Source organism: Molossus molossus, unplaced genomic scaffold (genome assembly GCF_014108415.1).
Source record: "Molossus molossus isolate mMolMol1 unplaced genomic scaffold, mMolMol1.p scaffold_m16_p_19, whole genome shotgun sequence".
In the NCBI taxonomy this organism is placed as follows: domain Eukaryota; kingdom Metazoa; phylum Chordata; class Mammalia; order Chiroptera; family Molossidae; genus Molossus; species Molossus molossus.
Window position 1 is genome coordinate 1,448,616 of NW_023425354.1, and position 27,856 is coordinate 1,476,471.

At 67.5% G+C, this 27,856-nt stretch overlaps 1 protein-coding gene across 7 annotated transcripts in view; it reads right to left on the reverse strand.

Annotated features, from left to right (window-relative positions):
• The window catches only part of BAIAP2 (BAR/IMD domain containing adaptor protein 2), a 53,391-nt gene extending 26,203 nt beyond the window's left edge, over nucleotides 1-27,188 (reverse strand). For 6 of the 7 annotated variants that reach the window (XM_036269236.1, XM_036269241.1, XM_036269239.1 and 3 more), the window contains exons 1-3: nucleotides 27,064-27,188; nucleotides 16,254-16,329; nucleotides 14,020-14,106 (exon numbers count right to left, since the gene is read on the reverse strand). In XM_036269236.1, the coding sequence (XP_036125129.1) occupies nucleotides 14,020-14,106; nucleotides 16,254-16,329; nucleotides 27,064-27,117 (217 nt within the window). In that variant the 5' untranslated portion in view covers nucleotides 27,118-27,188. Of the gene's footprint in view, nucleotides 1-14,019; nucleotides 14,107-16,253; nucleotides 16,330-24,163; nucleotides 24,216-27,063 lie in introns of those variants that run through there. The other variant, XM_036269242.1, reaches the window with a different exon arrangement.
• Nucleotides 27,189-27,856: the final 668 nt, after the last annotated feature.

Consider the following 27,856-nt stretch of genomic DNA (forward strand, 5'->3'; position numbering starts at 1 on the left):
CACGGTGCACTGTGCTGAGTGGCATGTGTGGGGTGTGTGAACACAGGCCGTGTCTTGCGGCTGCCACCACCCGTGTTGCACACCACTGATGTGGGGGCCGCAGGGGAAGAGAGGTCAAAACTCGGGGCCCGGCCAGCCTCCCCGTGGGAACAGAACCCTGGGGCTGCTGGAACCCAGGCCTGCATCCGTCCCTCGAGGACATTCACAGTGTGAGCAACCACCCCACCCGGTCCCATCAGCACACCCGCTCTCCCCAGCCCTGGCCGCCAGAAACCGCTCCCTGCCCGGGGTCTCCTGCTCTGGGCACGAAGGTGCCAGTGGACTCACGCCACGCGGCCCACGGACGCTTCCTCACTGCGCTGTTCTGGGCTCGGGCATGTGGGGGCCGCTCGGTCTGGACCCCTCCCCCTCCCGAGGCTGAGCGACACCCCAGGTGTGGATGGGCAGGTCTGGTCTGCTGTCTGCTGCTGCTGTGACGACTGGCTCTTGGTGGGAACGGCGAGATCTCACTGGGAGCCTGAACTCCACCTGCACACGGTCGTCTTCACAGATGGCTCTCAGGTTCCCCTCCGCACACGGCAAGTAGTCCACCGGCCCGCAGACCCCAGGGAGCTGGGCAAACGGGCCCCAGCCAGCGCATGACCCCTGGGGGGGAGTCGGAGCCTCGGGCCAGAGCGGCCAGGTCCTCCAGATACAGGACCAGGAGGTCGAGGTCGAGGTCAAGGTCAGGACCGCCCCCATCTCAGGACTTCCAGAGCTGCAGCACGGAGCCCACGGCCTGCCAGGAGCCGGCGCCTGCAGACGGTCAAGTCTTCCATCAGCACACGTGCGTGCTCGGGGCCAGCCTCACAGGGAGGCCATCTCAGAACCGGGCAATGGTCTGAGGGTTCCCCACACGGGCTCTTCAGGAGCAGACGAATGATTCCAGGAGACAGCGCGTATCACAGGGATAGGACTCGGGTGCAGACTGGGACCTGCGGACCCAGAATCACCGCTGGCACCCGATGAGAACCCTTGGCCAGACAGAGGTGGCCGGCGCACGGCGGGGACCCTGGCTCACGTTCCACCTCATGTCACCCTTCTAGGTGATGGGACTCACCAGAGGTGCTGCTTTCTGGCACCTGGACTCCCCGGGGAGAGGGGCCAATGCGGCAGGAGCCGGTGGAGCTGAGCGGGGAGGAGGGGAGCGGAGGGTCCTGGGGGTGGCACCTGGACTCCCCCGGGAGAGGAGCCAATGCGGCAGGAGCCCGTCGAGGTGAGCGGGTAGGAGGGGAGCGGAGGGTCCTGGGGGTGGCACCTGGACTCCCCCGGGAGAGGGGCCAATGCAGCAGGAGCCGGTCGAGCTGAGCGGGGAGGAGGGGAGCGGAGGGTCCTGGAGGTGGCACCTGGACTCCCCCGGGAGAGGAGCCAATGCGGCAGGAGCCCGTCGAGGTGAGCGGGTAGGAGGGGAGCGGAGGGTCCTGGGGGTGGCACCTGGACTCCCCCGGGAGAGGGGCCAATGCGGACAGGAGCCGGTCGAGCTGAGCGGGGAGGAGGGGAGCGGAGGGTCCTGGGGGTGGCACCTGGACTCCCCCGGGAGAGGGGCCAATGCGGACAGGAGCCGGTCGAGCTGAGCGGGGAGGAGGGGAGCGGAGGGTCCTGGGGGTGGCACCTGGACTCCCCCGGGAGAGGGGCCAATGCAGCAGGAGCCGGTCGAGCTGAGCGGGGAGGAGGGGAGCGGAGGGTCCTGGGGGTGGCACCTGGACTCCCCCGGGAGAGGGGCCAATGCGGACAGGAGCCCGTCGAGCTGAGCGGGGAGGAGGGGAGCGGAGGGTCTCGGGGGTGGCAAGGTGCCGTGCTCCGGCATAAATTGCATCGATCAGGGACCGGTTCTCGGGCTCCAGCTGGAAGGAGGGTCAGGTGCAGAGGCCGCCCTGGCTGCTGGCATGCCGGCGGGGAGAGTGTCAGGAAGGAAGAGGAGCGAAGTAGGGGTCAGAGTGATGCGCAGCCCGGCACCAGGGCCCCTCCTCCCACCAGCCGTGAAGGCCGCACCGGTGAGGAGTCAGCGAGAAGGACGGTGACACAGGCACAGTGCATCTTACTGTGCAGCAGCAGCACCAGGTCCCATCTGGTTCTGCCCACAGCTCTGCCCACGGCTCTGCCCACGGCATCGAGCCCCTTGGAAGTTCCGGCACGTCCCGCAGCCCCAGCGCCAGCAGCTCCTCCTCCCTCCGAGCCCCCTCAGTGCAGAGAACAACAGGTGGCTTCCGGCTCCAAATCACACGCCCGAGAGATGCAAAGTAAAGGAAGAGGCGGAGCCCTTCCCCTAACCCACCCAAGAACCCACTGGGAGGCTCACCAGAACGTGACCAAGGACCTCGTCATGGAGACAGTCTCCACCTACGGGGAGTTAAAATGACCAACGTGCCCGTGGAAAGGACGCACCTCCGTCCAGCTAGCAGCTACGCGTGCGTGGAGCTGTAGACTCCAGATGGAGCCGAGAAGCTGCTGACGACCAGGGATGGAGGACAAACTGACGACCAGTAAGCCACTGCCTCCGCTGTGCGGCTGCTGGCCTAGGCCACCCCCTAGCCCTGAGATGCAGCACCCCCAGAGCATGCCCCCACCACCTCCGACCAGCCACCGTGGATGAGAGGCCCCATGTGCCGGTCACCCCGCTCCCCACACAGCAGCTACAGGAGCCGCTCTGGCTCTGGCTCCCCGCGAGCAGGCCCCCAGGCTCGGCCCCTAAGCGACAGCCCTTCCCAGGGGGCGCTGTCACTTTTCCACCTCACTCGGGTGCGTGCAGTGAAGGCCGTTTGGCTGCACAGTTGCCGGTTCGGGCTGTGCCTGTGAAGGTGCCCTCCCGTCTCCTGGCAGGAGGCACCCACATTTCCAGCCGAGAGTCACAGTTGAAGCCGCAGGCTTGCGCAGGGCTCCGGGTGGTGGTGCCGCCCTGGCCCGGGAGCAGGGTTCCATCCCACAGGTGGCCGTGGGCCAGGGAGGAGCACGCTCCCCTGCAGCTCCGACCCGTCAGCCTGGCCCGCTCCTGCGCCAGGCCTCTGACCTCAGGCCACAGCGCCCCGTGCCCGAGGCCGTGAGTGGCTGTGTGTGCCCTCGTCTCCCTTCACTGGCCCTGAGCAAGTGGGGGGCTAGCTCTGCAGGGCTGTCACAGACCCCGCCTCAGGGTCACCTCGGCAGCGTGAACACTGCTTTTCTGGCTTTTACTGTGCAGCCAGGGCTATAACATTTGCACTGGGAGGCTTTCTGTAACTCTGTAGCGTTTCAGAGAACGTGTTCACACTCTGCTGCGTGGAGCAGAGGCCCCGTGCTGAGTGAACCTAGGAGTGGACGCGTGGAAAGAGTGGCCGGGCAGAGCAACGGGGCTGCTGCCCGGCTGTGGGCCCGGGGCTGAGGGGGGTCAGGTGCTCAGAGGAGACGGAGACCCTGGGTCTGGACATGGACAGGGGAGAGGGAGAGGCCGTGCGTGGCAGAGACCCTTCTGGTTGCTTCTCTGAGCCTCAGACCAACACAGGTGCAGACCTGCCCCCCACTGAACTCAGCATGACACCCAGCAAGGCCCGAGGCACAGTGCTGGCGGAGAACGGGGGTCTGAGGCCACTCACAGCCACACCGGATCCCATCCGAGCCCCTGGGGATCAGCGCTGCGAGGGGCAGCTCGGCAGTCCACCCCCCTGCGCTGGAGGAGACAGCACAGCCCCCGCACAGCCTCTGAACCTGCAGGACTAGACCACGCCCCCCGCCACCTGCACCTCTGAACCTGCGGGACTAGACCACGCCCCCCCGCCGCCTGCACCTCTGAACCTGCGGGACTAGACCACGCCCCCCGCCGCCTGCACCTCTGAACCTGCGGGACTAGACCACGCCCCCCGCCACCTGCACCTCTGAACCTGCGGGGCTAGACCACGCCCCCCGCCGCCTGCACCTCTGAACCTGCGGGGCTAGACCACGCCCCCCGCCACCTGCACCTCTGAACCTGCGGGGCTAGACCACGCCCCCCGCCGCCTGCACCTCTGAACCTGCGGGACTAGACCACGCCCCCCGCCGCCTGCACCTCCGAACCTGCGGGACTAGACCACGCCCCCCGCCGCCTGCACCTCCGAACCTGCGGGACTAGACCACGCCCCCCGCCGCCTGCACCTCCGAACCTGCGGGACTAGACCACGCCCCCCGCCGCCTGCACCTCCGAACCTGCGGGACTAGACCACGCCCCCCGCCACCTGCACCTCCGAACCTGCGGGACTAGACCACGCCCCCCGCCACCTGCACCTCCGAACCTGCGGGACTAGACCACGCCCCCCGCCACCTGCACCTCCGAACCTGCGGGACTAGACCACGCCCCCCGCCGCCTGCACCTCCGAACCTGCGGGACTAGACCACGCCCCCCCGCCACCTGCACCTCCGAACCTGCGGGACTAGACCACGCCCCCCGCCACCTGCACCTCCGAACCTGCGGGACTAGACCACGCCCCCCGCCGCCTGCACCTCCGAACCTGCGGGACTAGACCACGCCCCCCGCCGCCTGCACCTCCGAACCTGCGGGACTAGACCACGCCCCCCGCCGCCTGCACCTCCGAACCTGCGGGGCTAGACCACGCCCCCCGCCGCCTGCACCTCCGAACCTGCGGGACTAGACCACGCCCCCCGCCGCCTGCACCTCTGACCCTGCGGGACTAGACCACGCCCCCCGCCGCCTGCACCTCTGAACCTGCGGGACTAGACCACGCCCCCCGCCGCCTGCACCTCTGAACCTGCGGGACTAGACCACGCCCCCCGCCGCCTGCACCTCTGAACCTGCGGGACTAGACCACGCCCCCCGCCACCTGCACCTCTGAACCTGCGGGGCTAGACCACGCCCCCCGCCACCTGCACCTCTGAACCTGCGGGACTAGACCACGCCCCCCGCCACCTGCACCTCCGAACCTGCGGGACTAGACCACGCCCCCCGCCACCCTGCACCTCCGAACCTGCGGGACTAGACCACGCCCCCCGCCGCCTGCACCTCTGAACCTGCGGGACTAGACCACGCCCCCCGCCGCCTGCACCTCTGAACCTGCGGGACTAGACCACGCCCCCCGCCGCCTGCACCTCTGAACCTGCGGGGCTAGACCACGCCCCCCGCCACCTGCACCTCTGAACCTGCGGGACTAGACCACGCCCCCCGCCACCTGCACCTCCGAACCTGCGGGACTAGACCACGCCCCCCGCCACCTGCACCTCCGAACCTGCGGGACTAGACCACGCCCCCCGCCGCCTGCACCTCCGAACCTGCGGGACTAGACCACGCCCCCCGCCGCCTGCACCTCTGAACCTGCGGGGCTAGACCACGCCCCCGCCGCCTGCACCTCCGAACCTGCGGGACTAGACCACGCCCCCCGCCGCCTGCACCTCTGACCCTGCGGGACTAGACCACGCCCCCCGCCGCCTGCACCTCTGAACCTGCGGGGCTAGACCACGCCCCCCGCCGCCTGCACCTCTGAACCTGCGGGGCTAGACCACGCCCCCCGCCGCCTGCACCTCCGAACCTGCGGGACTAGACCACGCCCCCCGCCGCCTGCACCTCCGAACCTGCGGGACTAGACCACGCCCCCCGCCGCCTGCACCTCTGACCCTGCGGGACTAGACCACGCCCCCCGCCGCCTGCACCTCTGACCCTGCGGGACTAGACCACGCCCCCCGCCGCCTGCACCTCTGAACCTGCGGGACTAGACCACGCCCCCCGCCGCCTGCACCTCTGAACCTGCGGGACTAGACCACGCCCCCCGCCGCCTGCACCTCTGAACCTGCGGGACTAGACCACGCCCCCCGCCACCTGCACCTCTGAACCTGCGGGGCTAGACCACGCCCCCGCCACCTGCACCTCTGAACCTGCGGGACTAGACCACGCCCCCCGCCACCTGCACCTCTGAACCTGCGGGGCTAGACCACGCCCCCCGCCACCTGCACCTCTGAACCTGCGGGACTAGACCACGCCCCCCGCCACCTGCACCTCTGAACCTGCGGGACTAGACCACGCCCCCCGCCACCTGCACCTCTGAACCTGCGGGACTAGACCACACCCCCCGCCGCCTGCACCCCAGTTTCGCCCTTTTCCTCGAGCCGCTCTTCTGAGACGCACGTACGCGCCCGTGCACACACCTGTTGGGCACGGCCCCCAACCCGTCCGCTGGCCGGGCGCCCGAGGTGCAAGGACCACGTGGTCCCGACGGTGGTGCCGTGTCCCTGGGCCCCACAGGGCCTGCGCTCAGCCCAGCCCGTTCCCGCCCACGGATCCCCTCCCCTCTCCTTCGACCAGCCAGCTGTCACCAAACAGCGCTGCCCGGTGCTGGGACCAGCCTCCTTGCAGAGTCCCTGAGTCCGAGCCGACATGTTCAAAGACGCAGGCCGCTGTTTCCAGGAAAAACGCGTGTTCTTACAACCTGCCACGAAAGCCCACGAGGGAGTGTGATCCAGGAGACGGAGCAAGATGGAGCCCGAATCCCAAAGGAGCAGTGACAGCAGTTCACAGGATGTGACTTAACCCCCGTTAGGCACAGGCCCAGGCCCGGGAGACGGCTTGGCGACGCTCCCACGACGTGGCCCGGCAGCCCGCGCTTAGCCCGCCGTGACTGTGACTGTGACGGATGGACAGCACGGATGGAGAGCGGAGGAGCCGGCTCCCAAGTGGCCGTGTCCTCCTCTCGAGTGCAACTGCAAGACTGGGCAAGGTGGTCACGCTCCAACATGGCCAGAGACGTGGCTGTCCCAGCACGCAGACGGCCCCAGGGCTCCCGACTGCACCCCAGATCGTGGAAGCCCTCCAGACCCCAGGCTCCAGGGCCAGGAATCTGCGTGGCAGCACCCGTGTGCCTGAGAGCCAGCAGGCAGGGGACCCAGCGGAGCGTCTGCTGTCACGCTGCAGACACCGCTGCTTCCTGGCACGGGGGCCAGACTGCCCAGTGAAGACGTCGCAGGAGGTGGGGGTCTCAGCAGGACCCTGAGAACCGGTGGGGCCATGAAGCGGGATTATAAAGGTGCAGGGAGAAACCCCTGCTCCTTGGTCAACGTGGGCCACACCAGAGCCACCCTGCCTCACCCAAGGAGCCTGGCAGAGCTTGGGAGGTGGAGGTGGCCACAGGGCACAGCCTGTCTCCAGGGGACAGAGCCAGTCCAGGCCGCGGGACGTGCTGCTGCTCACTGCTCGCCAAGCCCCAGGACGGGCAGCTCTCTACCACCACCCCGTCGGCCCCGAGGACCTGGCCCAGGACACCCCTCTCCTGGGGCCCATCTCTCAGGCACCAACTTGCTCTAAGTCTCTCAGGACACAAACAGGAGCGGAGACCATGGAGGGACTGGTCGTCCACGCGCCGGGTTGCCGCGGCCAGAGCACCAGCGATGCCTCTGGCGTGCCCACCCACTGCCAACACCGGGCACCCCGGGGATGGTGGAGACCTGCCAAGAGGTTCCTGAGCTGGCACCAGTGCCCGCCCTGTGCTCTCTGGCCGGAGGATAAATGGGGGAGCAGCTGGAGGATAAATGGGGGAGCAGCTGCTGTCATCTTCAGAGACTCCCTCAGGCAGAGCTGCTGAGGACCGCGGTGGGTCACGGGCTGGGGACAGCCCAGGCGCTGGCAGACGAACCAGGGGGAGGGTCCAGGCTGGCCAGGGTGCCCTGCCACGGGAGGGGTGTAAAAGCCTCCTCGAGCCCCCTCCGTGCCAGGACAAGGGACAGTCCTGAGCCCCCTCAGCAGGAAGAAGCTGACGAGGCCCCGGGCAGCCCCAGGTCACAGCGGAAAAGGGCTCAGGCTGGGACCAGGGCTGACGGCTCCCTTCGGCCTCTTGCCCGGCAGGAGCCCCTCACCAGGCAGAGGCCCTGTGGCAGCGCTGTCCTTGGGGCCAGACCCAGCCAGGCAGCGCTGTCCCACAGTGATGCTCCTGCCCCTGAGCAGCCCCGGACGCCCAGGGACACAGACATGCTGTGCCTCCACCTGACACCCCAGAGCCTCCACGAGAACAGGGTGGATCCAAGCACGACGTCCACTACTCCCCAGACACAGGCTCCGTCTGGCACGCACCAGCCAGGCTGGCAGAGCAGGCAGCCGGAGGCGAGGGAGGTCCCTACCGTAGCACCCAGCCCCACCCCCCGCCAGTCCCTTGCTGCCACATGGCCGCGTGAATGCAGCTCAGGACGGACGAGACTGTGCCCACTGCCCCTTGGCTGGCTGCACCCCAGTTGGTGCCCCGCAGAGCTAAGTGTGAGGACATAGCCTCCGCCGCAACCTGGGTCAGGCCCCGACAGAAAGACAGCCGAGGCCAGGGCAGCCTGGTCTCCGCTGCTGGGGTGCGGGGACACCTCTGCACCAGCTGCTCTGGTGGCTGTCCCTACACCGAGAGCAGGGGGACCCGCGGGAAGGGCCCGGTGTCACCAGCTGGGGGGAGACTGCTGGCAGGAGTCCTGTTCCGGGCCGGGACACCAAGGCCCGTGGCGACTCGCAGACTAGGCCAGGCCGCCCAGGGGTGTGAAGCGCCCGCTCCCTCTGCAGCCGTCCTTCCCGCACGCCCAGGCGCGGTGCTGGCCCAGGGGCGGCAGGCAGCTCTGACTCGGGGCAGACAGGCGAGCGGCCGGCCCTCGCGCCACCTCGGAACCTCTGCAGCCTAAGGGAGCATCCGGCAGTCTCAAAGGCCCTGGGGTCACACGGCAAGGGCGTCCGGTCTGCCAGCCCTGCATTTCAGTGACACCTCACAGGGACTGGCACCCTGGGCCTCTGGGACGGTCCGCCGTGGCCGCAGGGACGAGGCGGCACCGAGTCCTGGGGGCACATCACCAAGGCCGCCTAGGAACAGTCCTGTCCCTCGCTAGAGAGCCAGGTTGATGGAGCCCAATGCCAGGGTGTGTCCCGGCCACACCTAACCCAGTGACTCAGAGGCCAGACCCAGCCCAGGCTCAGGCTCGGGGAGCTGCCTCCTGCCAGCCCGAGGCCCAGCCTGGCGGGTGCAGCCCCAGCAGGCACACACATGCCCGGATCACAGCGCGTGGCCTCTCCCAAGGCAGAGAGCGCAGCAGAGCCCCGGAGACGCTGAGGGCCCAGCAGCCTGCAGCCGCGCGGCTGGATGAGACACCAAGCGAGGCACTGGACAGCCAGCCACGAGTGGACAGACCAAGGATTCAGGGAAGGCTGTGCCTGCTCATTGCGAGGGTGGAGCTGCCTTCCTGAAACATCTAGAACGTTCCAGAAGGCTGTGTGCTACGTGACCTCAGCTTCCCTGCAAAGCCAGGGAGGGCCCGCGGGCAGGTGATGTGCCCCCTCCCTGCTGGCCTGATTCCAGCACAGAGCTAGAGTTGCCCGCCCACTGTCCAGTGCCAGGAGGGGCCTCAGGACGCTGGCTCCAGCCCCTCGGCTCCCTGCAGCCGCCCCTGGGAGGGAGTGCAAGGCCTGAGGGGGCCGTGCTGGGATGCAGCACCCTGGGGGCATCACAGGTGAGGGGCTGCGACCCTCCCTGACCAGAGAACCAGACTGTGTCCACAGCCGGCACCCTGGGACAGGCACTGCCAGACTGGCGTGGGGAGAACTCGCGAACACAGGGCTCCGGGGGTCTGGCCCCACGGCAGCCGCCCGAGCGCGGATGGAGACGCGGACCGAGGAAGGGGCCCTCAGGGACGCCAGGCGGGAACGGCGGTGGCACGGACGAGGGGAAGACGTGTGACCGGCAATGAGCCCAGTGGGGATGGGTCCCCGGAGTTCCTTACTCTCTTCTCTTTGCTTCTGCCTGAATTAAAACGTCCCCAAACTTCGAGCTCACAGCAGTGGCAGAGCCTGGGGACACGGCCAGTGCTGAGCGCGCCCAGGACAAGAGACGGACACCAGCACCCTGCTACGCAAGGGCGGCCCCCTCCTCCAGGGCAGAGAGACCCGAGCTCCCCTCAGAACATCCCGGAAGCGTCCTCGGCCTTGTGCTGTGCTGCCATCAGGCGGGTGGCGTTTCTGACTGCCCGCAGGAGGGCTGGAGGAGCGAGCACACCGCCTGCCGCCTCCAGGCCAGGCCCCTGCTCACCTGCACGGCCCAGAGGCCCGACCCTATCAGCTCAGATCACAAGCCCCTGCAGGGCCTGGACAAGCAGGCAGATCTGGGTCACTCTGCAGCCACCATGCTGCTCCTTGGCCCTGGACAAGCAGGCAGATCTGGGTCACTCTGCGGCCACCATCCTGCTCCTTGGCCCTGGACAAGCAGGCAGATCTGGGTCACTCTGCGGCCACCATCCTGCTCCTTGGCCCTGGGTGGGCATGTGTCCGCACACAGGGATTGACCTGGAGCCTGAGACGGGGACTGACCGGTCTGAGTGAGGACAAGGAGCAGCACGGGTCTCAGAAGAGCCGCCAGCACGCTGGTCAGAGGCCGCCCGCTCTGCACTGAGCCCGGACTCGGATGCGGGCAGGCCTGCTGGCAGCCGAGAGCCTGCGCACAGCTGGTCCCCGCGGGGAGCGAGGCCGGAGCAGATGAGAGGGGCCCCGCAGGGTTGCAGACAGCCTGCCGGCACCAAAGGCAGCTCAGCGGCTGCCGCTCCACAGGGAGGGCAGAGGGCAGCCCGGCGCTGGGCACCGACCGCCGCGGGGAACTGCGCGCCGGAGTGTCTCCGCTCTGGGTTCCCTCCGAGCAGCACAGGGCGGGCTAGTGGGGGGGGGGCAGGGCTCTGAGGGGCAGGCGGGGTGCCATGTCAGCCCAGCGAGCAGAGCGGGGCCACCTCTAAGGAAGCTTCCACCTCGAATGGGAAACGGCAGGAAGGACCCCAAGAACAGGAAGGGGGGGGTCAGAACACACACACAAGGGCCAGGGGCCCTGACCCCGCAGCCACGGGCCGGCAGGGAGCCTGCTGTGCGGCCGTCGAGACCCAGTCCGTGAGACCGCCTCTGGTCTGAGGGCCTGCACCAGCCTCCGACTTGGTCGGTGGGAGCCGAGCGCCCCAAGGCCGCCTCCACGACTGGGACAGAGCCCACCTCGCAAGGGCACCCCAGGGCCACTCCTCCAGGGCCCTGCCCTCTGGCCCTGGTCCGGGGTAAGGTCCGCCGACGAGAAGGTGACCAGAACCAGCACCTCCCGGGGCGGCAGAAAGGAAGGGCAGGAGGAAACCACACTGCACAGGCGAAGCGCACGGAGGACAGCTGAGGGACTGGCCCGCGACACGAAAGCAGAGCCACAGGGCAGCGAGCAGCGTCCTGGGTAAGAGGAACCCTCTCCCACTTCCTACTGAGGTGACGTCACTGCAGATCTGACCACGACTGTGAAGCCTGCGCCCGCATCAGGGACTGTGTCCCTTCAAACCTGACTCAGGCCACAGGCCAGACGGAGGCCTGGGGTGGACGTCTGAGGCTCAGCTCATTCAGGAAGCAGCACAGGCCCCGGGGTGGGGCAGGGCGAAGTCGGACCGACCTGGGGGAGGGGGCGCAGGCAGACCCCACGGCTGCAGGCAGCGTTCACAGGACCACGGAACTGAGGGTCCAGAGGAGACACTTCCTGAGCCGTGACCGCGACACCGAAGCCCAGAATGCTGTTCCACGGGCACGGCGGCCAGAGCACACGCACCCCCGCCCTCCGGGAGCGAAGGGGGGAACCTGACTCCCCCGGGCCTCAGGCGGGAGCAGAGGCCAGCAGCTCCCACGGGACCGCAGACCCCACCTCTCGGTGGTCAGGGTGCAGGCAGGGCAGGCCCAGGGCCCGCAGGGTACACTGGCAGCAGGGACACCCCAAGTTACAACCAACTGACAACCACCTGTCCCACTGGTGGCCAAGACGCGTCCGGCTTTTGTCTCCCAACCCTCCAGGGCCAGGCTGGCCAGGGTGGGGCGGCCCGCAGGGCCGGGCTCACCACGCAGGGGTGACTGTAGAAACGCCGACTCCGAGTTCCTGTGCTAAGAATCTACTAGATGACGTGTGAGGTCAGCATCAGGCAGAGCAGGGGCCTGGGGACAGCGGGGCGGGGCCGGCTTATGTGGGCCAGGGGGTGAGCTGTAACGAAAATTCAGCTCCCAGGCCCAGCCGGTGTGGCTCAGTGGGTGAGCGTCGACCCTGCACCAAGAGGTCGCTAGTTCGATTCCCAGTCAGGGCACATGCCCGGGTGGTGGGCCGATCCCCAGTGGGGGGCGTGCAGGAGGCGGCCAATGAATGTTCTCTCTCATCAGTGTTTCTCCCTCTCTCTCTCCCTCTCCCTTCCTTTCTCTCTAAAAATCAATAGAAAAAAGAAAATGTTTAAAAAAAAACCAAAAACATGTGACCCAGCGTGCATGACACCAGCGTCCACACGGACAGCTCACAGCAGCGGCTCAGCCAAGGGCGGGAAGGACCAATGTCACCTGGGGAATGCACAGTGAGACGCAGTCCACACAGTGAACGTTCAGCTGTGAAAAGGAACAAAGCATCGGCGCGTGGACACCACAAGCGCCTCGGACACCTGGCGTTGGCGGGAGGCAGCCAGGGCCGGGCCACCCAGGGCCACCCAGGGTCCCCCTCGCAGGAGCAGCCACAACAAATCGACAGAGCGCAGCTGCCGGGCCCAGCAGGGCCCGCTCACGGGGACGGCTTCCTTCTGGGACGCGAGTTCCGGTGTTAGTGCCTGGCTGTGCGTGTGCCCGAGTCACGGACGCCAGGGCGCGGCGTCAGGGTGACGCTGTGGGCAGCAGGACGGGCCTCGCCCGTTCCTCACAAGCTTCTGAGCGCCGAGTCCCGGGCCTGGTGCCCAGAGACTGAGCCGTGATTGGAAGCTGGAACTTTCAGCCCACCCAGCCCTCACGCCGCGTGGGGCCCCAGGACCCAGACCGCGTGGGGAACAAGCCTCGCCGTCACTGTGCCCTTTGTGATAAACCGAAAAACCCAGGTAAGAGACCCCTCAGCTCCGTGAGCCGTCCCGGCAAACCATCGAACCTGAGCGCGGTGGTGGGAACCCACACCTGGACGGTCTCCTCTGGCTGCACCTCCAGGGCACCTCTGCAGACACACAGCCAGTCCTGCCTGTGACGGACCCCACGCTCCACATGAGCCCAGAGCCCCAGTGAGTCCCCAGCGGGGCGGGGACATCTGCCTGGCGCCCCTCCCTGTGCGGACACCGGGCACCCGGCTGACGTCCGTTCCGCCAGACCTGTCGTAGCAACGACCCGGGGCCCTGCCCACAGGAAGCTCTGGACTTTCACTGCCTTCCGGACACACTGGCCCACGGAGCAGCCACGCGGGGACGGTCTTCCCCAGGGCAGGCCTGTCCCTGGGGGGGTGACCACAGGGAGGTGGTGTGCCGACGCCGACAGCGAAGTGCCCCTTTCAGACAGACAGGAACACCCGACTACTCCGGGACGAGGGCCCACGCGGTGGCCACGGGAGCGGCAACCAGGAGGCCCAGGAGCACGAGGGGTGGGGACCACCTGTGGCCTCAGAGCCTGGAGCTGGTCCACGGCCCGGTCACCACAGAGGAGCCCAGACCCGCCACTCCCGGGCTGAGGCTGCAGGCCCACGAGCGGAGCTGCTGGCTGGCATGGAGCCGGCCCTGGTCCCTCTGCCCAGCCGCGTCCCACAGTGTGTCTGTCAACACTGCAGCTGTGTTTTCACACTGGTCTCACGGAAATCTGGACACTACTGTCAACCACAGGGCTGAGCACACACCTGGCAGGCCTGCCCGGAACGGCACTGGGCCTCCGTGTCCCCAAACAAGGGAGTGGCCGGGCACAGACCCGACCTCCGGGGCAGGACGACAGAAATCTGAGCAGCAGCCGCAGGTCTGTGTGCGGTCAGACTGGACCTGGGTCACATGCCCCTCTCGCCCCCTTCGGTCCGTGGCCCCCGTCAGCTGCTGGAGTTCTGCCGGGCACCTGCGCCGTCCTCCCACCCCGGGCCACGCCCGAGCCTGCTGGCGACCTCCTCCGCGGGCACCTCACAGCCTCGCAGTCTGCGGGGTACCGTCATTTCAGAAAACCTTTCCTCATCCGACAGGGAAACCCAATCCCACCTCAGACAGAGACGGGCCAGACCCACCGGGCAGGTGGGCGAGCCAGGGTCTTACCGAGTTCCTTGGAGCCCTGGCTCTCGCTGGCCAGCTCACCCATCTTCACGAGGGCATCGAAGTAGCCTGTGGCAGCGTAGGTCACGCCTGGGGGAGAGAGGGGGGTCAGTTCCCTCTGGGTCGAGCCACATGGCCCCAGAGCAGCCCCCCCCAGGGCTCCTCTCTTTATGAGAACACGGTGTGTTCGGGTCACTGAGTCCCAGAGCAGGAGCCGGGGGTGTGTACCTCCCAGGACACAGGCCCCGGAGAAACCCGCACAGACGGCCAGCAGGAGGCCAACTACTCAGAAGTACTGGCAAACCCGGGACAGAGCTCTGCCCCACCGCCTGGCCCTGGTCTGGGCGCCGGACACGTAGCTGGACTGGGTCACGGCGCTCAGGCAGCTCGCACCACGGCCAGAGGGGCGGAGGGCGCGTCACGGTGGACCTGGCTTCTCACAGGACTCAGAAGGCTCAGGACCCTGAGCTCCACGCCCAGCGCCTGCTGCCTGGGCGCACTCCCTCCAGGGGTGACCCTCTGAGACCCGGTGTGCCCTCCAGCTGGGGAGGAGCCAGCTGGCCGGGCGCTGCCAGCCGTGTAATTACGATTCCAGCCCGCTCTCTCCAGAGCCCAGTTAGGGGCTGACAACCGGCACTCGATCACATTTTATCTGGGTGGTCGTCAACGAGGTGCACAGTCCATCCTGCTGCCCAGGGCGTGTGGGCTCCAGGCTCCATGACCCGGAGGGCTGGCGCGTGTCTGCTGGGGGAGGGGGAGCTCCTAAAACCGATGAGAAAGGCCGGACTTGTCACCAGTCCACACGGGGAGGCTGAGTGCGGCCGAGGGGATGGCGGCGACAGGGCCAGCGGAGCTCCTGCTCCGGGACCATCCAGGGAAACAGCAGAGGGAGGGGCCCACACCCTGGAGGGCCTCGGGGTGGGGTGGGGGGCAGAAAAGCCCGAAGGACAGCTGTGCAGCACATCAAAGCGCTGGCACAGGGCCAGGAAAGGCCGCCTCCTCCCGAGACCCTGACCGGGACACCGTGCCCACGGGCGGCCCTGGGCTGAGACGTGGTCGGAACCGCGCTGGCCCTTTCGATTCCACTGTGCACGGGAGTCAGATCCGTCTGGGAGCAGATGAGGAGCCAGCCCTGCTCCCAGGGCTGGGATAGCGAGAGACAGCAGATCCTGGGCCCTGGGACCTCCACGCCCTCCGGCCCCGCTCAGCACCGCAGACGGACAAGGAGCTCTTGGCACCGAGTCTGTCCTGCAGGCAGGGGCTTTGGGAGGGGCCCGACTCAGGACCCCGTGCACCTGACAGCCAAGGACTCCGCTCTGAACTCTGGCAGGGACGGGGCCACCCCCACAGCCGGGACCTGCCACGGTCATGGGGCGCTCGGGACCACAGGGCAGAGGCAGCTCGGAGGACATGGGAGCTGTACATCCGCCCATCGGCCTGCACAGTGGGGACAGGGTGTCCCTGGGCCAATCCGTGTGGACCCTGCTGCTTCCTTCAAAGGGGTTGCCCTGCAGCACAGTCCCCTAGGAAGGGCCGGGGTCGTGACAGAGGGCCCGGGCACAGGGACACCTGATGGGACTGGGGCACCACAGGAAGCCTCTCTGCTCCAGACACGGTGAGTGGGCAGGACTGGCCAGACTCCCACCTGGACACCCGCAGGAACAGGACGACGTAAGCGGGCCAGGACCACGGGAGTAAGAACAAGAGCCACCAGCTCCGGCCTCTCTGTGGGGCCTCTAACCTAACACCTCACCAAACAGAGCCTGGGGCGTGCGGCCCCAGGCAGCCACAGAGGCTAGGACATGCTCGCTCCGTTTGGGAGACGCAGGCACCTCCCTGCCAGGCAGGAAGGAGGCGGGGGTGGCTCTCCTCACAGGGAGGCTGTAATCGGAGCAACACAGTCAAGGGTGTGGGGACCAGCGGTCAGTGCCCCACACTGGGCTTGCGCCGAGCTGGATAGGGTGGGGTCTTGAGTGCACCCTCCCCCACACCCTCTGGAGGAGCTGCAGACAGTCCACTCGCCAGGGACTGCTCCGTGTCCCACATGCGGAGCCGCCGCGGCCCTTCCGCCAGCTTCCAGACGGGGCCACGCCCCACCTGTGTTTAGGTGTCCCGGATAAACCAGAACCCAGACCCACGCTCTCAGCACAGCTACACACGTGTCCCTGGGACCACGGGGTCAGCTCTCAGCATCGGGCCCGCGCCACCCGCCTGCCACGGTGGCCCGTGGGCCTTACCTGCCAGGGCCTTCTCGTAGTTCTTGCCCATAGCGATGAAGTTCCGCAGGCTGGGGTTGAACTGCTCCATGATGGTCTAGGAGAGAGCAGAGCGTGTCAGTGACGGGGGCGGGGCCGCAGCCAGGCGTCCCGAGTCCAAGCCCAGCTGTGCCCTTGACCACCCTCGGGCGAATGGCTTTTCCGCATCTGTACAGTGGGGCAGGAAGGGAGCCCACTGTGGCTGGCCTCGTGGCCCACACGCACAGACACGCGGGTCGCGCGCACACCGTGGCGCTCAGGCGCGTGGCTGGCGGGCGGGGCCGAGGCAGAGCTTGGGCCCGGCGCCCCTCCCGCCCAGGTCCCTCCACGCGCCCATCACCCAGCAGCAGCCTGACCAGCACCCTGCAGCCGCCAGGACTGACCCGCCGGGCTCGGGGCTGCTGCTTGGTGGACTGAAGCCCCAGCGCCAACGACAGCAGTTCTCAGACTGAAGGAATTAGATTTCCACTCGAAGGCCAAATAAACGTTTTAATTAAAGAGGTAAGTACAGGCGCACACAACCAGAGCCGGCGTGCCTTCTTCCGGGCCCTGCCCTGCCGCCGACAGCCACGCGCGCCCGCGAGGCGGGAGACTTTCAAACGAACCCTGTCTCGGCCATGTCCTCTCTTTGGGGTCATCGCCGAAGACCGTGGGGGCCCGGAGTCCCTGAGAACAGCGGCACGGCACTGGCCCCTGGCAATGGCCTTCGCCCCCGCCCCTCCCCTCAGCCAGTGCAGCCACAGACACCCAAGGGCGGCGGGTTCTGGCTCTAGAAAACCCGCTACCTGGCTCGTGCCCCATGCACCCACCCACCCGAGTCCGGCAGGAGCATCAGCAGAGAAGCACCGTGTGAAACGTGGTTGTGGGGGGATGAGGACCCGTGTCTGAGCTGCTACCTACTTCTGTCTGGGGCTGGGCCCCACGCTCGCCGAGGGGTGATCACCGGGTTCTACGCCAAGTCCGCAGGGCAGCTGGACCTTAGCTCCTGGCCGTGCCTGCTGCGTGGTCACCGGCGCTGAGGCACATGGACACAGCAGTGCCCCACGGACACAGTCCCATCCCCACGGCTGGACTCAGGTGGGAGTGAGGAGGGGGCGCTCATCGAGATGGGAAGGCCCGCCGGAGGGTGTTGTGGGGACAGGGGAGCCACCAGCAGGGCAAAGGCCCGGGACCAGGGCCGCTGGCTGCACCCGGGAGACTGGCAGCGGGCAGGCGAGGGGCAGGGAGGGCACAGGGAGGGAGCCCTCCGCGGGAAGGAGCCAGCTGGTCTCACTCCATTTCTGAAGGCTCCCCGCTGCGGGGTCCAGACTAGCCAAGGGGCCAGGCAGGTGCAGGGACCTGTGAGGGCGGAACGGAGGGGCCACCCGTATGTCCTGAGCACTACGGCTGCGATGTGGGGTGATGGGTCCTCTCTGGTGGGAACTCTCAGAGGCTGAGTCCCTAGCCGTTTTAGGGTTCACACAGGCGCACTTGGACTTATTAGGCTGTGCTGTCCCTGGGGCCAGGGTGGATCCGAACCCCCTCAGAGGCCCCAAGAGGGGGCCCTGCCGCTCCTGCCCCACCGCCACCCTCTGAGCCAGGCCAAGGGGGAGGGAGCATCTCTCCGTCACTGACACCCAAGGGTGGGGGCTCTGGGACCCAGCACACAGGACCACCAGCTGTGAGCGCCCAGGGCTTCGAGGTGCTGGCCTAGCGCCTGTCGCGAAACTCAGGGGTCGGAGAGCCACTGGGCGACAGAGGCACCGCAGGACCCCGCACTCTGGGCCGAGCCCGCTTCTTCCCACATCGACACCTGTGCTGTGCAGTCGGAGCCCGGCGGTCCCAACCCTGCTGCGCTGGCCTGTGCGTGTCCCCATGTGTGTCCCCGTGCACATCCGTGTCGTGCGCGTTCCTGCGCGTCCCTGTGCGTGTTCCTGTGCGTCCCCGTGGTCGCCTTCGCAGGCCGGGAGCTGCTGGCATGGCATGCCTTCCTGTCACCCCCTGGCTCACTCAACACCTATCACAGGGCAGGTCCCGGGTGCCAGGCAGGAGCTGAGGACTGTGGTGGCCCCCAAACACCTCCACAGAACACACTGCGAACGGGTCAGTGTGAGGAAACTCCCGAGTTCAGGTGTGCGTGGTTCAGACAGGCCCCTCTTGCTGGACAGCTCAAGGCAAGATGTCCCTGCGGCTCTGGGTCACACCCAGGCCTGAAGCACCCCTTCAGGATGGCACTGAGCAGCCCCAGCAGCCCCTGGGGCCCGGCCGGTCTGAGCACAGGAGCCATCGGTCTCCAGGCCCAGCGGCTGTGAGCCCTGTGAGGCCTCCCTGCCTGGCCAGCCCTCCTAGACGGTGACAGCCATTTTGACTGGGTCATGGCCTGCCCGGACAAGGACAAAGGGCAGAACACCGGACTCCAGCAGGGAAGACAGGAAGGAGCCGCTGGAGCTCCCTCCAGAGCCAGGCCCCGCGCCAGCGAGCGCCCTCTCCAGCCTCTTCCTGCAGCGCTGCCTCGAAGTATGCGGCAGACGGGAAGGGCCGGGCCTCCTGCCCACCCCCCGCCCCGATCCTGCCTAGTCTGTGTCGCTGCCCAGTTTACCAGAGGACACGGACAGGGAGATCAGACCTGCCTGCTGTCCCTGCTCGGCCCTGGCGGGCCCCACCGCCAGCTCGTGCCGGTCCACACACGGCCCAGCACTGCTGACAGGTGGCCGGCAGGCAGCTCCGGGAGCTGTGTCCCAGCCACCGGAACAGGGGTGAGGACGAGGCGGGCTCTGGGCTCCGCGCCCCTCCCCAGGAAGGCCGGCACCTGGCCACCTTGTCACCTGAGGGCAGGGCCGGAGCCCGCCCAGTGCCCGGCTGCCCAGACCTCCCGCCCTGCCGTGACTCAGCAGGACAGCAGGGCTAACGAGAGCGGGCCGTCCAAGCGGAGCCACGGTCCAGACGCTGCTAGAAGGTGGCAGCCCTCCCCCAAGGTGGCCCAGTCCACTGTAGCCCCACAAGCTCCGACCAGCTGGGCTCTGGGCAGCGAGCAGCCTGTCCCTCTCTAAAACCTGGGGCATCCGTCCAGGGATCGCTTCTTAAATGAATAAAACCAACTCCAGGAGTTCAGTGGGAGTTAGGAGGGCTCCCTGGAGGAGGCCGACCCCGAGCTGGTCAGAGCCAGGGACCGACCCAGTGGGCGGATGACGCTTCACAGCACCAGCTCCCCTCCCCCACTCGCAAGGCCTCAGCCTGACAGGCCCAGCTAGGCCAGGGCCACACAGCACACCGAGGCCAGGGGCACCTCCTTTGTAAGGGGCCAGGCCCCCGAGGAACAGAAGCCTGGACTGTTCCAGAGCAGGGAAAGCTGGAGTCCCCGCCCCAAGTGAGGTGGAGGAGGGGCCTGGGGGCAGCTGAGGCCCTGAATGCTCTCCGGGGAACAAGGGTCGCCCTAGAAGGGCTGTGGTCTCCGCCTCCTCAGCTTCCCAAGCAGCAGCCAACAGTACCATCAGGTGGCGACTCGTGTCTGCTGCGGCGTCCCGCATGGCATGGGGGAGCACAGCAGCCCTCCCTCCCGAGCCTAAGGGTGGGGACCCCAGCCTGCCACCCTGCTGGCCCTGCGCCAGGAGCCCCAGGAGAGAAGCCTGGGTGGCAGGCTGGGACAGAGCTGGCCATGCCCAGTGCCAGCTCCGGGGCCTTTCCACACGCTCCTCGGGGGGACATGGCCCACGGGTGGGTGAGGAAGGAGAGCCTGAGCCCCCGGGGTCTCCGGCCCACTCAGGGGTCGTGAACCGTCACGGATTCCTTGGGCCTTGGATGCCCGCATCCCCATCCCCAGCTCTCTCTCGGGGCTGCAATCTTCAGGTACCCCAAACCTGATCCCTCCTGAGTGAGGCCCCAAGCGGCTCGTACTGGGGGCGCAGGGCCAGAGCGCACTGGGTGGGGCCTGTCCCGCTCTGAGCCCCCCCACAGGAACTAGCTCACTCCAAGAGCAACAGGGTCCAAACATGCCCCCTGGCCCTGGCCACTTCCTTCCTGTCCGAGAGGCATGTCCTGCCTGTCCTGAGCTCAGTGGGCAGGGTCCCTGGAAGGACTGCAGACGCTGTCCACGCGCAGCCCGGGCCGCACCCGCCCACCACGCAGGCCTGCCCCAGGGACCTGCGCGCCTTCTGCTCTGCGTGGCCGTGCGGCCCTGGCTCCCCGGCTGCCCACGGTGGGGCCTCAGCGAGCTCCTGAGGCTGCGCTGCCCACGCCGAGGACTGCCACCTGACGGAGCTCGGAGGGCACCCCTCAGGGCCTGAAATTCCAGTGGCCTGCAAACAGGTCACTGCATTTCAACAGAGAACACCCAGATAGCCCCACACACCAGCCCGCTCACCCTGAGGGGTGACGGCCATCAGTGTCGGGGGCCGAACCTGTGCCCTACATTTCCACGTCTGGAAGACCTCGCCCCCAGCACCTTAGAAGATGACTATTTGGAGACAGAGTGGTCACAGGGGGTCACCAGGGTGGGCCCCACCCCGCATGATGGGCGTCCCTATGAGACCACCCGATCAGGACAAAGCACACACAGTGGGACGGCCCCGTGAGGACAGGAAGGGGATGGCCTTCTGGGGGCCCGAGGAGAGAGGCTCAGGAGACAGGCCGGGCCCCAGAACGAGAGGCTAGTGTCTGCCGGCCAACCCCGCGGCCCGAGGGCGTGTTCAGCGGCCCGAGCTGAGCCGGCCCCTGCCCTCTCCTACTGGCCATGTGGAGGCCTGAACCCTGGCCGTTCTCAGCACCGACACAGGACCAGGCCTGGTGAGTGCGCGACCAACTGGCTGAACGTTCCAAGGCCACTGACCCGTGCTGTCCTCCAGGCGGCTCCGGCCGGAGTTTCATGGGCTGGGCTCTCACTGGATGAGAAACGCCCAGTGAGCAAGCGGCCACAGCCCCAGACCGGCGCCTCCTCCAGGGCCTCCCTGCTCCTGCTCGGCCGCCGCCCCGCCCGCGGGAGCTGGGCCCCTCTGCACTCCATCAGCACTGCAGCCCCGGCCTCCCGGTCCCCCCGACGTCCCCTCTCACAGCCAGTGAGCCAGCCCCACGTGCCCGGCCGCCAGCGAGGGAACGGTGGGCAGAACCCTCCTTGAAGCTGGCGGGACTCCTGGGGGGCAGCGGGTCTGGAAGCTGGAGGCCAGGTCGGCAGCCCTGGTTCCAACCCGGACTCGGCCCACATGAAGGGCTACTTCCCCTCCCTGAGGCCCCTCCAGCGACACACCCAGGACCCTCGCGGAGCCGCTTCAGGGAGGGACGCACGGGCGGCAGGGGCCTGTCCGGAGCCACCATCGGAGGTTACCCGCTCAGTAACGAGGACCGCAGACTGCACGGCCCCGGCGGCCACTGGCTAAGGTTCTGCCCCCCTGGCCCAGAGCCCGAGGGACAGAGCAGGAGACCACCCAGGCCCAGGAGGGGCGTCAGCAAGAAGCCTGCCGTCAGGACCTGCCTCTCGCTCCACCGAACCCCTGGGGGAAAAGCATGTCCAGGGTACCCCTAGGCCTGCGGCCAGCAAGGCCCTGGACTCCCAGGGGCAGGACTGGCCACGGCTTGAGCTCCATCGGTCCCTGGACTGCACAGGACCTGCCTGCCCTCCGCGGAAGGAACAGGAAGGGACAGACGGAGGTGTGGACAACGCGTCTTCGTGCTGAGGGCTGCCCAGGGCAGAGGGGGCTCAAGCGGGCAAGCGGTGGGGGCCCAGGTCCCTGCCGTCTCGGGCAGCAGCACTTCGCCTCCACCACACCCTGGCGGGACGCAGCGAGGCCACTTTGCCAGAGAGCACTCGGTTCTGGTGGTGCGAACACCCCACTGGATGGAATTCTAGCTCCAGGGGTGGACCCCCAGGTGGGCCCCCCATTCCAATGTCAAGATGTCTATTTCAGCCATAGCCAGACAATCACGAAACGCAGGGCAGGTCTCGGCCCGCTACACCTGTATCGTCACCGTGCAGGGCCCCCTGGCGACGGAGCCCTGCAGGTGGGCAGGAGCAAGCCGGCACCCTACGTCCATGAACCCCTCAGCAACTTGGAAGGAACTAGGGTCCTGGCTGTCATTAGAAAACCTTTGATCAAGAAATAAGAAGGTGCTTGTGACAAAAATGGCAGAACAAGAGCCGAGGGGCTTGAAAGAAAACCCCCAAGACACGCTCCGGAAACTGGGCACCGGCACCCTGGCTCAGGGGCGGAGGCCGGGCACCTGGCAGCCTGGAGCTGGGCGGGGCTCAGAAGACCAGACTCCGGACGCAAAGAAGGTTTAGGAAAACCCTACGCGTTTGTTCACGTGTAACCGATACGTGACTAAAGACTGCCAAGTGACTGTGAACCGGTTCGTGAGTGAGGCCCGCCCGAGCAGACAGCAGCCCTCTGTGACCGCAGTCTCGTTTCCTCCGGGTGGTCCCCGTGACCCGGCGCCCATCCAAACAGCTCACACACGCTGCCCCGGAAGAGGTGGCAGGGCCCTCGGGACTCCGTTTCGCATCCCAGGACGTGGCTGTCGCTGGAGCCAGCAGGGACCCAGACCATCCTGGCCACTGTGCGTGTGGCAGGGGGAGTGACACAGGCTCCGAATCCCTCCCAGCCTGCCCACGGCGCCCGGCACCCAGACGGCGCTCCTGAGCGCAAGCTGGAGAAGGAACCGAAGGCAGGTACAAGGGCCAACTCAAGGCCCCAAAGCCGGTCAGCTGGCCCCCCACACAGATGCAGAGCCCCGCCGGCCCCTAAAGTTCTCAAGGTCACAGGATTCAGTAGCTGATCAGGTCCTGCCTTCCCACCCCCAGCCACTCTCTCTTCACCGGGTGCCGTGAGGAGCTGGGTGGGGACCAGTGAGCAGCAAATCCAGCCTCGCCTGCCACCTGCTTGGTGGTCCCGCAGAGACAGACATTCCTGAGCTCCCAGAGCGGGACCCAGACCCGCAGGCTGCAGGGAGAGTCAGCAGAGCCTGGGCTCCCTGCAGGCCTGCCTTTCTGTGGTCGGGAGGGGATGGGGACTCCTGGTCTGGGGCCCATCCTCTCCTGAAAGGCCATGTGTCCCAGCAGCCCAGCCAGCACTGCCCATCCTGGGGTGGGGCCCAGGGGGGACCTTAGCGACCCTCAAGGAGCTCCAGTGAACGAGGTAACAAGAACGCAGCTTCTGCCACCCCCCCCCCACGACTGCGCCCACGAACCCCGGGCCGGCACGGGCACCATTCTGACCTGGAGCCTCCGGCACACACGGTGTCACAGGAGCCAGCAAGCACACGCGCCCAAGGCAGGCCCCACCGGGACGCGGCACAGGCGAGACCCTCCAGTCCCTGGGCCCAGCGCCCCGAGCCTCCCGCTGCCTTCACCACAAATGCTGGCACCTGGCACCACGGAGCCCATGCTCTCTGGGAAGTGACCTGGGCTCAGGAGCTGAGGACACCCGTCAGCCTGACATCAGTGTGGCAGAGAATGCGCTTTGCCACGGGGGCTGCTCCGGAGAGCAAGGGCAGAGGTACGGCTGCTGAAACACTGGTGGCGGGAAGGCACCGCCAAGCAGCGGGAGGAGAGGGGTGCAGATGGCCCATGCAGGACCAGCAGGCCAATCTCAGAAGACAATCCCCCAACGGGGCACACCTGGAAATACCTCTGAAGCAAAGCAAACAAAACACCACACACATGCACTCATGTGCACGCATGTACACAGGTACTCATGCACACATTCACACATGCACATGAGAACAGTTCCTATATACTCATGCACACGAGAACACACATGTACTCACACCCATACACTCGTGCACACATGCACAAACGCTCTCCGCGTGCGCACACACAAGCACATGCTCACACCAACAGAGCTGGCACAACGCTGTGATCCTTGCCGCCTCAGCAAAGCTCCGGCCTGCTCCGCCCGCAGGCATTTCTGTAGCCCAGAAAGTACCTATCACAGAGCCGACTTCACCAGTTCCGACTGGTAGCCTGCTGAGCTCTGTCTGCTCCAGACGCCAGGCCGCCAACAGTTTGGTGTGACTGCCCAGGTGTGGGTGAGGGTGTAGGGATCTGAGGTCAGCAGCAGAGAACCTGGAGGCCCCATGCTTCCCACCACGCCCCTGAACACGCACTTGGAACAGTGGGTGGAATGTGGCGGGGGTAGTAGGCAGGGCCTAGTCAGCCAGACCTTGATCAGAAAGCCAGCAGTGGGTTCTCACCTGCCATGTGGGCTGCCTCCTGCCAGAACCCAACACCCACCTGGCACCAGCCCTTACCAGTTGCACCAACTCCCAGCTGCAGAGGTCCACTGGCACTCACCACCCTTGCAAGGGTCCCCACCATGACCAGGCCGGCCTCCTCACAAAAGCTGCAGTGATGACAACCTCTGGTGACCAACCCAGCCATGCTGGCCCAGGCCCGTGGGTCATGACACTGAATCACCACGCCGGAGTCTTCCCTGGGGACTGTTCCCCCTCTTCAAGCTGTCCCCCAGCTCCCAAGTGGCACTCTATTCCTAAAGAACGCGCCAGAGCCGCTAGCCTCAGAGGTCATCTGGTCACAAGAACCAGAGCTTCTGGGACATGGAGCAACGAAAAAAACACCGACCCAACTGCCACTCTCCAGAACCACCAGGAGCCGAGGTCAGCTGCTAAGAGACCTCTCTTCAGAGCTCACACTCAGCCCCTCACCTAGGCAATTACCCAGGGCAACCCTGGGGTACCTGCTGCCTGCACCCCACCCCTGGAGGGGAACCTGGGACGAGACTCTGCTCCTGTCCCCTTCGCCGTCCATGAAATCCCTCGTGGACACGGGTCCCATGGGAACTGGGCCACAAGAAAAGAGGACAAAGGACTATGTTACAGATTCTTCCAGGAAAGGAATCAAACTGGATGCTTTCTTCTGTTTTAATCAGCAAGATCAACACCACTCAGAACTGCAGCAGAAGAGACATGGGGGCCAAAGTGCTGAGCTGCAGGTCGAGGTGGTGCTGAGCAGGGCCACGTCCCAGCCACTCTTCTGCAAGCCACCAAGTCGGGCAGAGGCAGCGCCATCCCGGACAAGACGGAGGACCTGCCCAACCGTCCCAGGGCCCCACACACGTGGCTGTGTCCTGGCTGTACCTTCGTGTGGGCTGGTTTCTGCCAAAGCTGCCCAACCTGTACCGGCTCTACTGACGAACCTCGCATTCCCTGGTGACAAAACAAAAGGTGCCGGGCGGGCACTTGAGGGCTGGCAGGTAAAGTGCTGGCACAAACCCGACCTGCCCACGGAGCTCAGGACCCAACACAGACGTGCCTGTTGAATGTGTCCCAAACCCTGCAGCCCGCTCCCAGCAGGGCTCCAGCTCCGTGCTGACGATTTCCTGCACCATCCTGCTGACAGTTCACTCAGATCCAGACAAATCACAGCCCACGGGCAGCTGCCGGGCCACAGCTGCAGCCGGCCCAGCACACCTTTCATCAGACGGTGGTGGGGGTTCCCCAGGGCGAAGCCACCCAGGTGCCCCTGCAACCGTCACTGTGGAAGTTCCCGTTTAATGGTTTCGCTGCAGAAGCAGGGAAATTAGGAGGAAAAAAGCTCTGCCCAGCACTTCTCCCCACCCCTGCAGTAAGGAGCCAGTCCTAGTGGGACAGAGGAGTCACCGAAGGACCCGCCTCCCCTGAGCGTTTGCAGGCGGCAGGACCAGAACCAGCCGCTTCCGCATAACACCAGACAACACCCCGAAGCACTCCTTCCCGCTGCTTCCCACAGGGACCCCGATCGCCAGCAGCGCTAACATGGCTTCAGAAGTGCCCTCGTCAGCCCCCGACCGCCTTCAGGATCCTTCCAGGCGACCGCCCCCGGCTTCGGAACCTGCCGGCGCTGAGCGAGAGCGCAGGCGGCCCGCTGGGCTCCAGCTGAGGGCAGGGGAGCCACCCAGGCCCCTCTGCGGCCCAGCGCCCGGAACCAGCGAGCCTCCAGCTGCGAGGCCATCGCTGTCCAATGCGCTCAGAAACTGTTGCTCTGCCAGCGCGCTGCGACCCCGTCTCGCCGCCGGAACCAGCAACTGCCATGCAAATGCGCCGCCCGGCGCTCGCAGCCTCCCCTGAACCTTCAGACAGTTTCGAAATAAAGCCCAGCTTTGTCGGAGCAGCGCCGCGGACCGCCCAGGGCGGACCTCGCCGCGGAAGGGCGTCTGGCACTGCGGCGGGCCCGGGCTCCCAGCCGGGCTGCTGGTTCGGGGTGGGGGGGCACGCACCGGGGACACGGATGCTGGAGACGCGCGGCCCCGGAGCCCGTTAGCGGGGCCGCCCCGGGGCTGCCCGGCGACTTCCCGAGGAGGATGCGGATCCGAGCGCACTCGACACACATCCGAGCGGAGCCAGCGCGCCAGCCTCCTACACAATTAGTCTTCTCCCCCGCGGTTACATAAGCCGAGGGATTATCTGTCCCCCTCCGCCCTGCCCGCGCGACCTCCCGCCTGGGCCGCGTCCCCCAGTGCCCGGGACGGACTTGGAGAGGGCAGGAGCCTGTTGAGGAAAAGTGGCCAGAGGCTTGCGTAACCGCGCCCGGAGGGGCCACCGGGCCGGCAGGGGCAGAGCGACGAGCGGCCGGGGCCCCGCCGCCCCCGGGCCCCGGCCGCCCCGGGGGTCGCGGCTGCCGCACCCCGGGCCCGCGCTCCTCCCCACCCCGTCCCAGGCGCGCGGGGAGCGCGGGGGGGCCGCGCGGGGCAGCGGAGCCGGCGAGGCGGGGGCGCCCGCGCACACCTGTGACCGGCCAGCGCCGGGTCCCGGCGGCCGCGTCGCTAAGACCCTTGAGGGCCCGGGGCCGCCAGGTCGGGCCCGGTAGCGCGGGCGGCGCGGGGCTCACCTTGTAGACATTTTCCGTGAGCCGGTGCATCTCCTCCGAGCGCGACAGCGACATGGTGCTGGTCCGGCTGCACCGCGGACCGGAGCGGGAGCGCAGGTGCCGGAGGCGGCGGCGGCGGCGGCGGGGGCGGCGATCCGGGTGCCGCGGAGACAGGCACGGGGTGCTCGGAGCTTGACCGTGAGCGCGGCCGTCCGCCGGCGGCTGCTTTTATAGCCGCGCAGGCCCCGCCCCCTCGCCGGCCCCGCCCCCGAACGCCCGCCCCCGCCGCGGCCGGTTCGCCACCCCCGGCCGCCCGCCCCCGCCCAGCCCGCCGCTGCTAGGCAACCGGCAGCCCTCGCCCCCGCCCGTCCTTTCCCATTGGTGGATTCCGGAGCCGGGGGAAGAGGGCGGGATAATGGGCGGGGCATGAGGGGCTGACACCGGGCAGCGATTGGCTGGTGGCGCTGTCGATCGCAGGGGAGGAGGCGGAGGCGCGGCGCGGGCTGGGGCCCTGGGAACAGCCTTGGGGGGGCCGGCAACAGCCGGGCTGGGGGCGGGGGAGGCGGGGGCGGGGTGGCGCAGGAAGAAGAGAGCAGAAGGTGGGGGTGCAGGGGGCGCCGGCGGCCGAGGAGCGTGGGGGCGGTACTTCGCGAAGTGGCGGGGCGGGAGGCCGCGGGCGCGCGGGGCCGGGACGGTCCCCGGACGCTCGGACGCGGGCCGCGCGGACTTGCTGGAGGATGGGGAGAGGTCGGCGCGCTGCCCGGGCTCCGTCCCCGACCCGGCACCTTCCTGGGTAAGTTTGCGAGGCAGCGGC